This window comes from Ostrea edulis, chromosome 5 (assembly GCF_947568905.1).
Source record: "Ostrea edulis chromosome 5, xbOstEdul1.1, whole genome shotgun sequence".
Classification (NCBI taxonomy): domain Eukaryota; kingdom Metazoa; phylum Mollusca; class Bivalvia; order Ostreida; family Ostreidae; genus Ostrea; species Ostrea edulis.
In genome coordinates, this window is record NC_079168.1 from 50,152,856 (window position 1) to 50,169,663 (window position 16,808).

Genomic DNA, 16,808 nt, shown 5'->3' on the forward strand with positions numbered 1-16,808 from the left:
ATATGTCATATCTAATAACAATTAATATTCCTCAAATTGATAAAGTTAAGAACTGAAATAAGACAAACTAGAGTACCATGACTCTGGGCAGTCGTTTCAAATTCTTTCAAAAAGCGTTGGTGTTTGGAGATAAGAGTATCACTTTATAGCTATGAATAGTCAACATATCGTATAATTTACAATCAGTACAGAAACGTAAAGGAAATTGGATTCAAATCAAATTCAAAGAAACGAGGACCAAGATTAGAAACCGAGATGACAAAATGAAATTCCATATCAAGTATGCAGCTAGATCTGAGAAAGGATGACAAATGGTTGAAAAGTAACCGACGCTTTAAATTTATAGCTATAAATCGCGACAAGATAAAAAGAACTTACACACAACACGTTTGCAGGGCGGGGAATCGTGTTTCATTAGAAATTCGCCACAAAAGTCAGCGTGGCCTTTCCTATTCGACATGCAATTAATGTTACCCTTTATATTGTATTTGACCAAACACATGTAAAGTTTTGCTTTATACATGTAAAAAAAAAAAAAAAAAAAATCTGAACATTCAAAAGTTAAACCTACAAAATACCGATTTTATTTTCAATGTTTCGAAATGAATAGATATAGGTGAATTTTAAATAAAAATTCTGTACTGCAGCAAAACTAATCTAGAGAGGCTAAATTTTGAAATTATTTAGAAAACCAAACCATGATTAATGATTTCTGCGACGATGTAACTTTATCTTGTCATCAATGATTTTTTTGCGTCTCCTTTAGAATAAATCGTGATATGAAGTCTGTTCTGTTGTCGGAAATTAAATTCCAGGGTACACAAAAGGTACTGTTTCGATAGATACTTAGTATCAATATTTTTCGTAATTCTACACAAACAACCCCCCCCCCCCCCCCCCATTAAAATCAACTTGAAAGCACACTGCGAACAACTAATTGCAAGACCGACTTAATATAAAAAGAGCTCATTAAAGCCCTTTAGATCTATATGATGGGTCATCATTGTTTTCACCAATGCATTCTGTCGCGTAGAATTTTTTCCAGATCTTGCCACCTTTGTCGAATAGACATGAAATTCTTGTTATATGCCCATGGTAACATGAATTATTTGATTTTATATACATGTAGATAAAGTTCCATAAATTCATGGGAAGACATTATTTCGTCTTCAGGCTATCTAACTCGAAGATTGGGGAGAGAAAGAGCACATTATTAAAAAAATCCAACATTTCCATGAAGTAAACAAACAGGCCTACAGAAAGGCATACATTTTGGTTACAATGAAGTTGAACTCCTATAAAATTTTGATTAATGATATAGTTCTTTGTGAATGAGAATCATCAGAAAATATTCGCTCTTTGTACAAGATCACCTGGCATTTAGTATATTTTCATGCTTAAATTATTGAAATCCTAAATCATATTTGAAAAACAATGAACTGCGGACTTTACTTGGATCTATTAAAGGTTCAGATTATATATGACTTTTCGACTTTCGTATTTCTCAGTTTATGAAGATATTGAAATATTGTAATTAGTTTTAGCTGTTGACAAGAAGCAGGGTGTTCAGAGATTTTGGTGTAAGAATGACATTATAAGTCTTTTAAGTTACACGTAGCACAACCTCTATCAATGAGTAGCGCTCTATAAAGCTACATATTGTACGTTCCGGAACACTCCTTTTCTACTATTTTTTCCCATTCTATATATGTACTTTAGTAGGTATGCAGGTTTACGCAAACTGTCCACTGGTAGTAAATGCATGCATGTACATTGATCCCGTATTTGGTGATTTAAAAAGAACCCCGCAATAGTTTGTACTTCAGCGGCCCTATTTCATTCTAAGAGTAACAGGTAAAATGACGCAATTTCATATCTTGCTATTTTCAGCGAAAATATTATTCAATTTTGCTTGAGAAACATGGAGAATGGGTTTACATACATCGTTCACTGACATAACGTGTAAAATGATGATGTAAAGGGATGGTATCTGATCACACCTGCGCTCTATTATTGTAAAACAAAATGAGAGTGCTATTTTGAAAGTTTGAAAAATTTTGCGAAATAATTCACTTTCTGACGTCATAGAAATGAAGCCACAATCCACAAATGCTATCGCCACCTGTACATTTTTTACATAAATCGATTGACATATATTACTGCAAATCTTTAAACATTTGAATCATTTAAACTTCTAATGTTTTACAAGGGCATATAGAATAGTAATGTATGGGAATCATTTCAGAGATTTACACGCGAGATTAGGCTTCAAAGAGGTGAAGGGGAGGTGGAATAAAACTTTGAGTACTGACAATTGATTACCTATAATTAGCACTAAAGCTGGTCATTTAGGTTTTGCTCGAACATGAGTATGATGTCAGCTCAAGTGCGTTAAATTTTTCTCTGTTATGACGAGATGCGATTTAGAGACATTACTGGAATAGTAGAATAAATGCAAGCTTACGTGCTATTTTCGTTGGTGTAAACTTGATCAAACTACGACTAAACAATAAATGGATACTGCAGCGTTTATAATTGTTCCGGCTAATGTGGATATTTAATATCAAGTCCAACAATTCAGAGAACATCTGCTGTATAATATTTCGTTTCACTGCACCATGTTTACTTTTTCATTGTAAACACAGGGGCGCCCATTAAAAGAAAGTAACTAGTACACACTTTCACTATCCACCAACAAGTAATCAACGATTTATTTTTTGTATAAAAGTAACACGATAAATAAATATAATTTACGTCCTCTCGTTGAAATATATGCATTGCAGACAGTATTTTCTCGACAGGTGTTTCTAAAATGAACCTTTGTACATTTAAACATATTTGTCCATATGACAATCGATATACATTTGTATAAAACTTAAAAGCACCTGCATTGTACAGGCAGTGCTGTCACAATGTGAAAAAAAATCACAAAATTACATGTAATCAACGTGTAAAATCAAATCAGATATAAATCACTATTTTTGCTGAATACTACAACAAAATTCATACATACGTGTTTAACCCTACATATATGCATGTACTCTGCCGGTTCGCATTTTCGTTTTAAAAAAACATTTTTATTCAGAAGAAGCATTTCTCGATAGATCCTTCTCTTTAATAATCTGAGTTACTACATGTACAAATTAAAGTAACACCTTAAAACATGTGAAGATTAATTACTAAAAAGGAATTTCTTGATATATTTACTTTAAACTGAACTTCATTAGTTTAGAAAATTGAAAGCTTCCACCTCGTTTCCCCAATGACAGGAAAAATACATTAAAAGCAGCTCTCTTTGTCAAAACACAATTCTGTATGCTCCTGTGATCAGACTTTGATATTCCTTTAAAATCTTTGTTCCTAATTAGAAAGATGTTGCTAAAAGACCAAATAAATCAATCAGAACGTTATCAGGATTAGTGCGGTCCAAATACTTCACGGTAATTCTAATCTACTTCCACGTCACGTAATTTCATTTTGTTAACTCTTCATCCTTTGATAGTTGTACGAGTTTTAGTTAAGTAAACAGAAGTACTCGCAGGGACTGGCTAACGTTTGGAAAACATTCCATACAGAGATAAAGCAATGAAATTGTCACTTAGCATGTTTTTAATCATATTCCAAAGGTCCCGAGAATCATTAAGCTTAAAATAACACGTGTATACATTTCATCAGTCTAACAGGATGGAAGTTTGGGGACAACACCCAACAAATGAATTAGAGAGTTTCACTCCGGGGGGGAGGGGGGTTAAAAAAAGGTATCAATTGTCAAGAAAAACACTGTATCTATGATGGTATATTACGAATTGGGGCGGAAACCATTACATAGGAACAGAATACAGAATGCTGAACTACTGGTTAAAATTAAAACAAAGTGATAATTGTATATAAGTAAAGTATATCAAGAAATGTTGGGTGTACGCGAGTTGAATACTTTTCCTTGTTGGTTGTCATATATAAGAGTTGATCAATACCTTAGGTTTTGGATACATATGGGATTGTAAAGAACATTTTAATGAAACCCAGTTTCTATTGGAGGGGAAACAAAGATTAAATATGTTCATATATGAAGCTCATTGATATTTTGAAACTTCATCCAAACGTAATCTGGACAAGTCTTTGAATGATAGTTTCAAACTACAACTTTATCTAACAATATCAATATCAGAAATATATGTACACTATATCCGTAAATATCGTTTATTTTCTCATCAGCTAGAAACTGAGCGTGGAAGATTTTATAACATTCCAAGAAATGAAAGACTTTGTAAATTATGTTCTTTATCACAGCTTGAAGATGAGTTTCATTTTATTCTGATCTGCCCATTTTATGATGAAATACGGAAAATGTACATAAAAGAAATATCACAATAAAAACCCCTCTGCCTTCAGACTTGTTCAGCTGTTGTCAACGGAAAATGTTGAATGAGTTATGTAAATTTGGAAAATAATTTTTAGAAATGTTCAAAATTAGGAGATCTCCTCACTATTATTATTGTACATCATTTATCATGTACTAGAGCTTATATAACATGTATTATTGACGCTTTCATATAATAGAAAATTGTAATAATATTACTGGTCCGCATAGTCTTCTTTATCATGTGACAGTCATGCTTTATATGATAAACATATTATTGTACAAATTATTTTAAGTACATGTATACTTTAAACCTACGAACTGTATGGGTTTTGGTAATAAACGATACAATAATTTACATGAGGTGGTATCAGGGTTAACAAGATTTGGAAGCCCCAATAGCTTTCAATGACCATCAATCTGAACATGATCGTCATGACCTTTAAGATAACGACGTTGTCTCAAAGCCACACCGAACTGTCTTATCAAAGGAAAGTCTATTGTACAAATACATGTCAGGATATTATACTAGTAAATCTGCGTTACTCTTCTTCGTTTAAAAGGGGTAGATTTCTGGTATTTTATAAAATCTATCAAGACTAATAATGGGGTACATAGTCTGTCCAGAATGTTCCTAACAAAAGAGGAGGGTTTGAACTATACATTCAAAAAGGCATTCGGAAATTTATTCTTATTTCTGAAATAAGCACAACTCGCATTACTCTACCAGTGTTTCATTTCCTCATTATCTCTCTCAGTTTTGAACAGCAACCCCCTTTAGTTTAGATTCGTATTTTATTTCGTTCGAAGATGGTTCTGGTATTAATTAGCAGTCGTTATATTGTACTTCATTAGTTGAAATAAACATGTAAAAGCTTTGGACCGCAAGCAGCAATAATGATTTTCTGAAAAATGGCTGGTAAACACTGTTAGGGTATAGTTATCAATAATGAGAGCGATTTACGAAATTACTGCCCAATGCAAAATCTGTGTTCATTTTTCACTGAAAGACGTCATTATTGCAGAGAGCAGGGATCGTAACAAATTACTACAATTTTTCACCCATATCCAGTCATAATATTGAGTTGTGCATCAAGCTTTATGTAGGTAAAATATAAATTGTATATTTCCCTGAAAAGTCCGATAATTACGATTTTTGTTGATGGCTTTTTTTTTTTTTACTTTTATTCTTTTTGTGACTTTGGGGAGGGGATATGTTATTACCAGCCATTTGGTAGGTGTTTGTGGGCTTTGATATGAATGTCTAAAATTGGGCATTGTTAAACGTTTCATCTTAACGAGCAGCGATGTTAATCGTAGTATTCATATATTTTGAATTAATTCGTATATATGTAACAACAGGAATATTGATCATCCACTGCGAGTTTCAACATTTATGGTCAATCATTTTACGTAAGTACAAAACGACAGAACAGTGAACCTGTTACTCTTACGAATGCAGATTTTAATTTTGTTAGGTTTTTCCACCCAGACTATTAATTATTAGTTCCTCATCTAAAGAATATGACAGATGTATCATATTCGTTATGGTTTTCTCTTGTATATTGTAGTATTATGCCCATAAGCAACCTAACGGGGTGTGTTTGAAACTGGCAAATTGTAAGCCATTCGTATACCATCACACACATTTCAATATGATTGAGAATATAAACATGAGACTCAGCACTTTTATTACCTGTCAGTAAATCTACTTTGTGCTTCAGCAGTGTAAGTATCCTTGCTATCGTATATTCAGCTGTTCACTAAGTAAATACCAACTCAACTGCAACACATTGGTACGTTACGTTTCTGCATATGATTCACTCGAAGTGAACGAATATGTGTATAAAGTTTACAAAAAAAGTTACTGATATTTAACTTTATTCTAATCTAACGTAGCTTTTTGTTATACATGTAACTAACATCTTGCGGATACCTATTTCAGTTACATACCTTTCTATCTCATATGATTTATTGCTACAATGAATATGAATTTGGTTTCAAAGTCGAAGAAATAAAATTGTTTAATCATTAGACGAAAATGTATTGTAAGAAAAGTTGTATTTACGTGGATAAGCCAGACGAAGTTTGTGCGTGAATGACATGCATAAAACTACTATATTTCCTGTTATATGAATTGCGACTTCTTTATTGAACATAATTCTTAAAATGTCGACTATCCACTTACTTCCTTAACGATTTCATATCCATGAGATTTAGCAACATCCCGAGCTTGTCGTATTCCACCAGGAATTTCCACGGCCCATTCATTTACAAAATGATTCCCTTCTATTGAAATTACATGGCAAATCAGCAGGAAGAATGAAGAAATTAGAATCCAAAGGTTCATAATATATGAAACTTTCTATTTTTTAGTCGAAAAAGTTCTAAGAACACGAAGTATATCGTGTTGAGGTCCTTTGCGATAAAGCCAGAAAAGGTCGAAACCACTCCAGTTCGAGGCATTAGAATATTTTCAGCATTTCGTACAAGTCATGACGGAATTGAAAGATAAAAACTGTTCCGTTTCGTTGTGAATAGATATCTACAGTGCCAGCTGGTGTACTATAACTATACGGTGACACTGACTACACTTGTTGCAGCTATCATTGATATTATCAAAATCCACTTGTATCCTATTAAACTTCAGTTGCTTTATCGACAAAAACATATAAAATAGAATTTGAAAGACCAAGGACGTCCCCCGTATATAGACGAGTTATAATATAAATATGAAATCAACAGAGGCGCATGACATCATAAATGAATATTATTGGTCCATTAGACAGATGCAGTAGACCACTTTTATTGCAACATGATAAAAAGGACAAGGGTGGGGAATCTGATGAACTTTGAACTCAGTTGTCATATGACTGACAGGCCAATTAACACACGACACAAAGGCCAAAATGTCCATCTGCATAATATGGTTTTATCTAAAACCGATTTACATGAGCGATAGATAGTGCAAGGAAATGTTTTATGCTATGCTAAACCAATCAATAAATTCCTTTGATAAAAAGAAATGATACGGAAATAATGGACTACAACATATGTATATTTGTTAAAAACTGATAAAAATCACCTGATTAAATTAACCGTGTATGGTAGGTTTACGTCACCCCCTTTTTATCATAATTTACAAGAAATCTTCTGCTGTAGTATCTCAAACCACCAATTCTAAAACTTTGTGATTTTATACGTAAGAACAAGAGGATCATGGACCGTAACATTCGCCTGAATATCGTACAAACAAAAAACAAACAAACAAAAAACCAAAAAAACCAAGTGTTTATTTTGATTGTACAATACATGCATCTTTCAAACCAGAAGAACCATTCAACCCTGGTTGGTCATGATTTCAAACATGGCCAAGTCAGGATTGATAATCTGGTCATTTAATCTTGATCGATCATGATTTTCAATCCTGGCCAAGTCAGGATTGCATTGCGCCAGGATGTGTGACTTCCAAACGCAGTCAAGATCTATTCAAGCGTCAATCCTGACTGGCCAGGATTATAGGAATGAGAGTACCAAACCCCCGTATGCGTCACCCGGACGCAGTTTACCCAAGATTGAGCGGAGGTATAAATGTCTAGGTGTTGCGTGATTGGCTAATATCAAGAGTGAAATTATTTGGAATTGAAAGAAATATTATAGAGGTTCAAATTAATTGTCAGGATGAAAAATTATCGCAGAAAATCGAGAAATGACTGAGGAAATTACCATGGTAGGGGTGTGCTTAAAATGAAGTGTGTAATTTACTGCAGATTGCTATATGTTGTGTAAAAAAAAAAAAAAAAAAAAAAAAGAAAAGTACAAATATGGCCTATAAAAGGCACGGGACCCTATATATTTTTTGTCATTTTTTATCAACACTTGGAATGAACTTTGAAATGTTTGCGGTCATTTGTTTAAAATCGATATAGTTAATTAGTGAGAGGGCCAAAGGTTAGCATTGAGGTCTATGGGAAATGAATTGGTACTCTTTTCCCTATATTGCGCCATGATATATTACTTCCAAACGCAGTCAAGATTCTCTTTAGTATGATGATATGTAGATAATATGTAAGCGATTCACTCACACCGAAAACCCGCTAAATCCAGCTGCTGACCGTTTGCCTCAGCTGACACGTACAGTAAGTACAGGTGTTTTCCCAATTAGAACTTTATGAGTATCTCAGTTTGCTGTTCTACATATGCATATTGCTTCATATTTCGTTAGAATAAATTGTACGAACAGCATTTCCGACAATCAAAGGCATTCTGAAGTTTTCATCGAGGAAATTCAAATTTATCCATTCAGACACGTACTTAGTAGACATTAAAAAATATTGGCTATTTAATTTTCTTTCCAATTGTGAACATGACAGAATATGGTATGTCATGGGTCACTTGGAATCAAGTTGTTTTACACTAGATTCAAACAAATTCGATTACTTTCTATCAAGAGGGAGGGGTCTTCATCTTGGTTTATTTACTACATCTACATTATATTTTGCAGTAAACATGTATAGGTATCACACATATTTATTTTCTTTTTAGTACCAAGCACCTAAGTAACAGCAATCTACAGATACAGAGACTAGTTTTAGACCTGTTGGTAGGTTCAGTTTTCTTGTTACAATTTTCGACAATTTTATCAAATCGAAATGGTACTTTTTCTGAAAAACCCAGCGGGGGTATTTGGACAGTTCAAGTTTAATATGTAGCCTGTTGATGACATTGAATACTTTGTTCATCTTGAAGGTACATGTATTTGTAATTGTAAAGTGATACAACCTTTAACCAAAAATAAATTTTCTTTGTTTATAGTTTTGAGATCTTGTGAATTATGTATAATATCCTGTATACGAATTACACAATACATTGTATCTTATTTCAAATATGTAAGAAGGACTTTGAATTAAAAAAAAGAAAGAAAGAAGTTATACGATCTAGAAAAATATGTTGAATCCTAAATATTTTTACAAAATTTCATTGCATAAATAGATTATTGATTCCAATTAAGTATTATTTCTTCATCGATTGTAAAAGTAAAGTTGAACAGTAGGCTAATATGAATTCATTATTGCATTGCAATAATCCATGTCCGTTGCAATCCAACTTATCTGTGCTTCATAACTTAAGGTCTTTATTAAGGAACATTCAAAGATATTTATAACGTCTATCAGGATTTTGTTTGGAGGGGATGGGTGGATGAGTTGGGAACTTCATGCATTACTGAAGTGCTTGTACTATAGTGCTTTCAGTCTAACTGATGATAATTTTGTCTCACATCGTTGAGAATGATACTACAGCTGGAAACAAGGTAAGAAATAATGCATTGCAGTTACATGTATATGTAATAGGTTATCAATGTCAGTTGTCGTTCCCGTGTCACAGCAGGTGTGGCACGGTAAACATCCCTCCCTGCTCAAAGGCCATAAACGCCGAGCATAGGCCGACATTTTGCAGCCCTTCACCGGCAGTGGTGACATCTCCATATGAGTGAAATCTTCTCAAGAGGGACGTTAAACAACATTCAATCAATAAATCAGTTGTCGTATTACTGTATATAGCAAGATGAAATTCCCTATTCTCCAATTCCCCCAAAGTTCTTGATAAAGGGTATTCAAATTGTTTTGAAACAAAATAGATTATCTTTTTTTAATACCTAAAAACAAGAAGCTGTTCACAACTACCTGTATACGAGGGCTGTTCGATACGTAATGTGCATTGTACCACAGCGCGATAACGCTTTGCACGATTCCGTGATTGATAATACTTTCCAACGGTATAAACACGAGCCTTCAGCTCCACATAGTTTTAAACTTATAGTCAGTTCGATAGAGCCAGTCGTTAACAACTGTTGTAAAAATGATTGGGAAACGGGTTGAGAATATTGAAGAAATTAGAGCTTATATAAAAGTTCGCACAAAACTCGGTCATTCGGTAATGTAGATTTTTACTGAATTGGGGGACGTTTATGGGTCTGATAAGGTATCTTATAAGACAGTTCGTAGGTGGAGAATGAAATTTCTGACTGGCACAGAGTCCGTCAAAGATGCAGCAAAATATGGCCGACCTGTGACTGTAACAGGCCAGGCAAATGTCTCAAAAGTCAGGGAAATAATTGAAAGTTATGGCAGATACACGATTCATGATGTTGCCAAAGCTGTTGATATATCGCTATCGCGGGTACATTTCATTTTGAAGCGTATTTTGAAAGTACGAAGATTTCTGCCAGATGGATACCGCATATATTGACAGATGACCAAAACGGGTATGAGTACAAACCGCTAAGCAATTGCTCAAAATGTTTCCCAAATTCAATCAAAGACAATTTGCAAACATTGTTACTGGTGACGAAACATGGGTTTACTATTTCGAACCAGTAAGAAAAATTGGAAACAAAATACGGCTAACTAAACACGGTAGAAGGCCCGTAGTTGCCAAAAGAACCATAAGCACAAAGAAGGTTCTTTATTGCATATTCTTCTCATGTGATGGTATAGCTGTACAAATTCCAGTGTCGAAGGGCAAAAGTGTTACAGGTTGGTATTACCGAGATGTTATACTAAAAAACCTCAAGAAATATCATAAACGACACCCTGTGTCAGGATTTAGGCATGCTCGTCTACTTCATGATAATGCTTCATCACATACATTTGAGCTTGTGAAGCAAATTTTGAAGTCGGGGAAGGTTACCGTCTTGCCACTCCCACCATACTCTCCAGATCTAGCCCCATGCGACTTTTTCCTTTTTTCCAAAACTTAAAAAGTTCTTATCTGGTCGTCGTTACAAGTCCCAACAAGCCCTTGGCTCAGCACACAGTCAGTGCTTCAGAGGTCTACCTTAATCAGCGTACCGTGACGCATTTCAGAAATGGATTCAAACATTGAAAATATGTATTTCAAACCGCAGAGAATACTTGGAAGGGATGTAATGTTCATTTCACTATTTCAGTCGAATGCTTTTGAGATATCGTACAATACACACTACATATCGAAGAATGCTGGACAACTCGCCCCCTCTTAGGACAACTCGCCCTCTCTCAGGACAAGTCGCCCCCTTCTCTTGAGACAACTCGCCCCCAATATTATATATAAATATATTATCACATTTTATCTTTATTTTGTATGTGTATGTGTTATTTACACTTTTAACCCAATATTGATACGTTTTTTTTATTTCATACTTTAACACGAATGGTAAATTCTAATAGAATTATACACATATTTAATTATTGCATTTCAGAAAAAGTTATATTTTTTCATAAATCAATTGGCAAGGAAAATTATATTTACTGATCTCCAGGTAATTGATTAAATGTCTCCAATACTGAGAAAATGTCGGGGGTTTGGGTGGGGGTGGGGGGTTATCGATATAGTATACATAAATGTAAAGGTGAAGCATCAATATTCTGATACATGTAAATATCTTTTAATGCGTTTCTCAACTAATTCCCGTTGAAAAATAATAAAATTCCCATTTTAGAAATTTTATAACGACTAAATTTGCTTTACTGATTCTTTTTACGCGGCGATTTCAAAGTGTAAAGAACTCTGATGATGAGTAACTCATAACGTTTGAAGTAAATTTATAACAGCTTGGGGGAAATCAAACAATTAGATTTAACAACAGACGCAGATTATTGATAATTATACTACGTCAGCTGTAGACCAAGCTAATGCTCTCCCTATACCAAACGCTAACTTGTTTCCGCTGAATTTATATATTTTACATGTACAAGTGATGGTGAATTTACTGAACCCAAACACTGGATTTTCACTAAAACATTTCGTCTTGCATAAAAAGACACGAAGTTCGGTGTTTATGTGAACACGTCTTATTGTCTGTGATGTATATACTATCTATAAGAAATTCATTAATTTTTGCTAATACACCTCTTGGATTTAGATCAAAAATAATAATTGTAAACTGTATATGAAGGAGCGAGTTATCTCAAGAGAGGGGGCGAGTTGTCCCGAAGAGGGGGCGAGTTGTCCCGATGAGGGGGCGAGTTGTCTTGAGGGCGAGTTGTCTTGGGGGCGAGTTGTCCTGATACCATTGTGGATATTGGATGCACGAAACTGTCTCTGAGGATTTGAGATATTGAAGGTAAAATATTTAAAGAATAAGTGATTAGGACTTGTATATCATTTCGACATATCCATGGTATTCGATATGTCAATGTTTGAGATATCAAAGTTCAACTGTATGTGTATTAAAAATTCCTGGTCAAAAAGGAACATGCTCTCTACAAAGTACTAGCCCAAAATAGTAGCTCTCTGGTTTGTAATGGTGTCAACTGAGAGAGAAAAAACTCATTTGCATCTTTCATTTTGAGTATGCAAGAATGGGCTACCCATACATTGAAAAACAAATCGAAACAGAATACCCTGGTAGATGTATTTGAGCACACACAAAAGTTTAGTAATGCAAAGAAGAGAATCATTGTTTGTTTCCTTTGACCTTCCAGTTGATCCTGGAAAAGGAAACACCTTTGCACAGAGCTTCACAGTTCAACAATATATTGTATATTATAATAATTTGTTTTTGAAGAATCATGTATTGCATAGAATGTGGGGAGAAACTGGGGCCAACAAATAAATTTTGTTGGAATTGCGGTGTGGCAGTAAAGAGAGAAGAAGGTATTTATGTTATCATGCTAGATCTTTTATGATCATGCCAGTCACTGAAAATAATCTTGTGATCCAGAGGAATAATATTTGTCTTTGTAGCAGAATTCACAAAAAGAGGAAATTTAAGAAAATTATTAATCGTATATGTAGTATAATTAGATAATTTGATTATATACTACTAAAGTAAGACAACTGCATGTTCTTGCATTAATCCAATGGAGGCTACAGAATCTATTGCGAAGAATGTTCACGTAGACTTTTTTAAAATAAAAGATTTTAATGAGATAAAGAAGACAGAGATGATTAGTACTTTTTGTAGAATTTTGTATTTTTACTATCTACAGTGTAATTCATTATTTACAAATGCTGAAGACAAATTGGAAAGTCAAGTCCTTCATCAAAATAACCAATATATGTCATGGCCAAATCTCCGAGGTTAAAAATGGAATTGAATGCATATTAAGGTTTATGGAGGTAGTTAATCCATCTGTGAGTGTCTGATTGTAAGTATATGTATCTTTACTTCTTAACCTTGTTCTCCTACATAAACTGCATGATTTCTACGCTGTTGTGTTCATTTTAGGTCAACTGAGCCACTCAGGTGACCTATTGCTATCTGGTTTTGTCCGTCGTCGTGTGTCATCCGTCGGCCGTAAACTTTTGAGCATTTTCAGCTTCTTCTATTGAACCACTAAACAAATTTCAACCAATTTTGGCATACAGCTTTAATGGGTGAAGGGGAGCACAAATTGTTAATGTCACCCCCCTCCCCTGGGCTTGAGGAGTGGGGCTAACACCATCAAAATTATTGCAATCTTTAAAATTCTTCTTTACTCCTGGACACCAAGCAGTCAAACTGTTGTCATGATTGTAATAAGCATTGAAACCTTTACCAAAATTGTGAAATTCATGACCCCAGGGTCAGGGGTTTTGGAGTTAGGGTGGGGCTCTATTGATCATATAGTGAAAGTGCAGAAATCTTCTCTACCCCTGGGTATTAAGTAACCAAACTAATAGCATGGTTATGATTAGCAAGGATGCCTCTTCCAAATTGTGAGATTCATAGCCCCTGGGTCAGGTGTTAGGGCGTGACTCTATTGATCATATAGTGAAAATGCATTGTTTCTTTGAGAATCTTCTTGCCCTGTGTATTTAGTAGACAAACTAATGGCATAATGATGAGCAAGGATGCCACTTCCAAAATTGTGAAATTCATAGCCCCTGGGTCAGGTGTTATGGTGGGGCTCTATTGATTATATAGTGAAATGCAGAAATTCTTTCAAAGTATTCTTCTCTGCTCTTGGGTAATAAGCAAACAAACTAAATGTATACTTATGATGAGAAAGGATGCCTCTTCAAAATTCTTCCTTTTCTCTGCCCCTGCGTTTTATTTCATACTTCTATGGTTCCTTTACGATGTATTATTCTCGGGTGACCATTACGGCCCTTGGGCCTCTTGTTAAGTAAATACTGTGCCTTTTTATCTGAGAATTACCCTTCAAAGTTGACAATGTATTACTTTAGTACCTTAGTATGTATGTTTAACTTACCTGATGTGTGTGTAGTGGAGCATACATTTTGAACATTATAAATTGTAGATTTCATTAATTAAAGAATCCGCCAGATAGATAATACCAAAAAAAAAAAAAAAAAACTGGCTGTAATAACAGTCCATGACTCATTGCAGTGAATAACAGACACAAGCAATGTTTACCAATTTATTCATATAACAGCAATGACACATTCGGGATATACTGAAATGACAATATCGGCCGTGCATACAAATTATAATAAGTGAAAATTTTGTGGGGTAACTGGGGAGTCGCCCAGTGAGCCAGTTTAACTTAACTTGTATGGGGTACACTGGGGGGCCCCGAGTAAAACATTCAGTGCCCAGACCTGAACGGACGCCAGCGTTCTAAGGAGGTAAGCGAGACCCGCCCTTCTCACCCTGTCTCCTGCAGTGCTACCTGGTTTGTACATTATCATGTTGGACATAAGCCCCAAACATGCATCAGACTGTAGCATCCCCTCACGGAAGTGAGGTGGATGTGGGCCCAACCGTCCCCGGTGGTGGCCCCACTATTAGTTTACTTGTTTTAACTTGTACGGCTTTTAGTACTGTAAATTGCCCCCTGCTTTAGAAGTAGGTGGGGGAAACAACCAGGTTTTGGAGCAGAAACAATCATCACATACCATTACCGACTCCCCAGTTCGGCCACAAACATTGGAACAATGTCCCCCACAAAAAACTTGTAGGATTAAAAACTGAGTGAAACTCAAAATACAATAAAGAATTACATGGATAAGAATAAGTCATTTGACCAAACCACAGTACTTGAAACTGGAGTTGCACAAAAATTACAGTAAACGCACAATTGGCAAACAGCAACAAGCACGAAATGATAAATTACTCGTGCGGCGGGTAAGAAAAACCTTGACATTTGAAGAAAAAGAGAAAAAAAAAGAAAAATTCCAAGGCCGCTTGATATTGTTGAGAAATAATTGATTTCCCAGGACCGACATACAGATGAGTGCCATCTGTTTGGAACAACTCAATCTCAGTAGCCTTGATGACATGGTTGTGTCCAATGTACAAACCTCTAACCTGGTTAGCCATGAATTTTTATCATGCAATTATGGGCAACATGCCAATATCTTCTAGGTACTGAAAACGTGTCGTAGGAGTGCAATCCGCATGAAAAGAGCAATATATAAGTAATGGGGGGGGGGGCTATAAATATGCCTTAATTGGTAGTGTTGGGCAGATAATTTGACAAACTAGGGGTTTGCCGGTTTGGTTGGTCTTGGACCTATGTGAAAATACCAACACTTGACCTACCTGGTTTTGAGAAACTTGTGGAATCGACGATGACAAATATTACTGACTGCACAAACCGTAAAAATGCCAATGAAAAGGCTGCTGAAAAAATATGACATGATTAAAAAAAGGCGAGCGACATACTGATGTTAAAGCACGAAAGATTTTAACAAATAATTGGTAAGATATAGGAAGTCTTGATATATTGAGACACCTATAAACCGCTTGACACCTTCTAGGGATGAGAGAAAGATTGGTTGTTTATGTACATCAACCAGAATTCGCTGTGAATTTTGCCCCAAGACATAGTAGGGTTGGAGGCCTTACGGAGTCGGAATTGGTCGTCATACTTTTGCCAATTATGTGAACGATTAGCTGCAAGCCTTATATCTCGCATGTACTTAAGCATTTCTTGGGCCCTTTGACTATGTTGAAGTACAATGCTCATGTAAATCATGAAGGCTGATGTCCACTTTTCTATGCTAAAAGAGTTAAGTTGGCGCTTGACTACACATAGCTTGCCATTGACAAGTTGTAAATCCCCGTGGGACTCAAATTGCTCAAATTCCGTAGCAGATTTGAGTAGGACAGACAGATCAATAAATCCCCCCTTCCATATTTTTTGCTTGAGTTTAAGCGGGACATGACTGCCGATATCATCGCATGTAGATGTAATTTGACAAGGTAAAGCCAAGGGTAAATATGCCGCTTGGTCCAACAAAAAATTGCAAGACTCACCCGGGTTATCCGGTGTATTATCGATTGGGAATCGAGGGATCTCCTCAGGGGGCTGTGGCTGCCCCTCTGCAGGGGCTAGTCGATCCGTCCAAGGTGTGGCCGTGTGATTTGGACTTCGTTCCCGGAGTTGAGCTGTTGTCCGACGATTACGTTTCATCCCGACCCCCCTGGACGGGGATCTCTGGGTCGCTGCTCGTTTTTTAGGTGGCATTCCTAATGCAGGAAAACATTGTCAAAAAGCTATGTGTAGGGAATAAATCC

At 35.4% G+C, this 16,808-nt stretch overlaps 1 protein-coding gene across 3 annotated transcripts in view; it reads right to left on the reverse strand.

The window, feature by feature from the left end:
• Positions 1-7,185, reverse strand: part of LOC125649115 (neuroendocrine convertase 1-like) — a 47,130-nt gene extending 39,945 nt beyond the window's left edge. Inside the window, exon 1 of one of the 3 annotated variants that reach the window (XM_056164718.1) lies at positions 6,549-7,185. In XM_056164718.1, coding sequence (XP_056020693.1) covers positions 6,549-6,710 — 162 coding nt within the window. In that variant the 5' untranslated portion in view covers positions 6,711-7,185. The remainder of the gene's footprint in view (positions 1-6,548) is intronic. The other 2 variants (XM_048876350.2, XM_048876349.2) reach the window with 2 other exon arrangements.
• Positions 7,186-16,808: the final 9,623 nt, after the last annotated feature.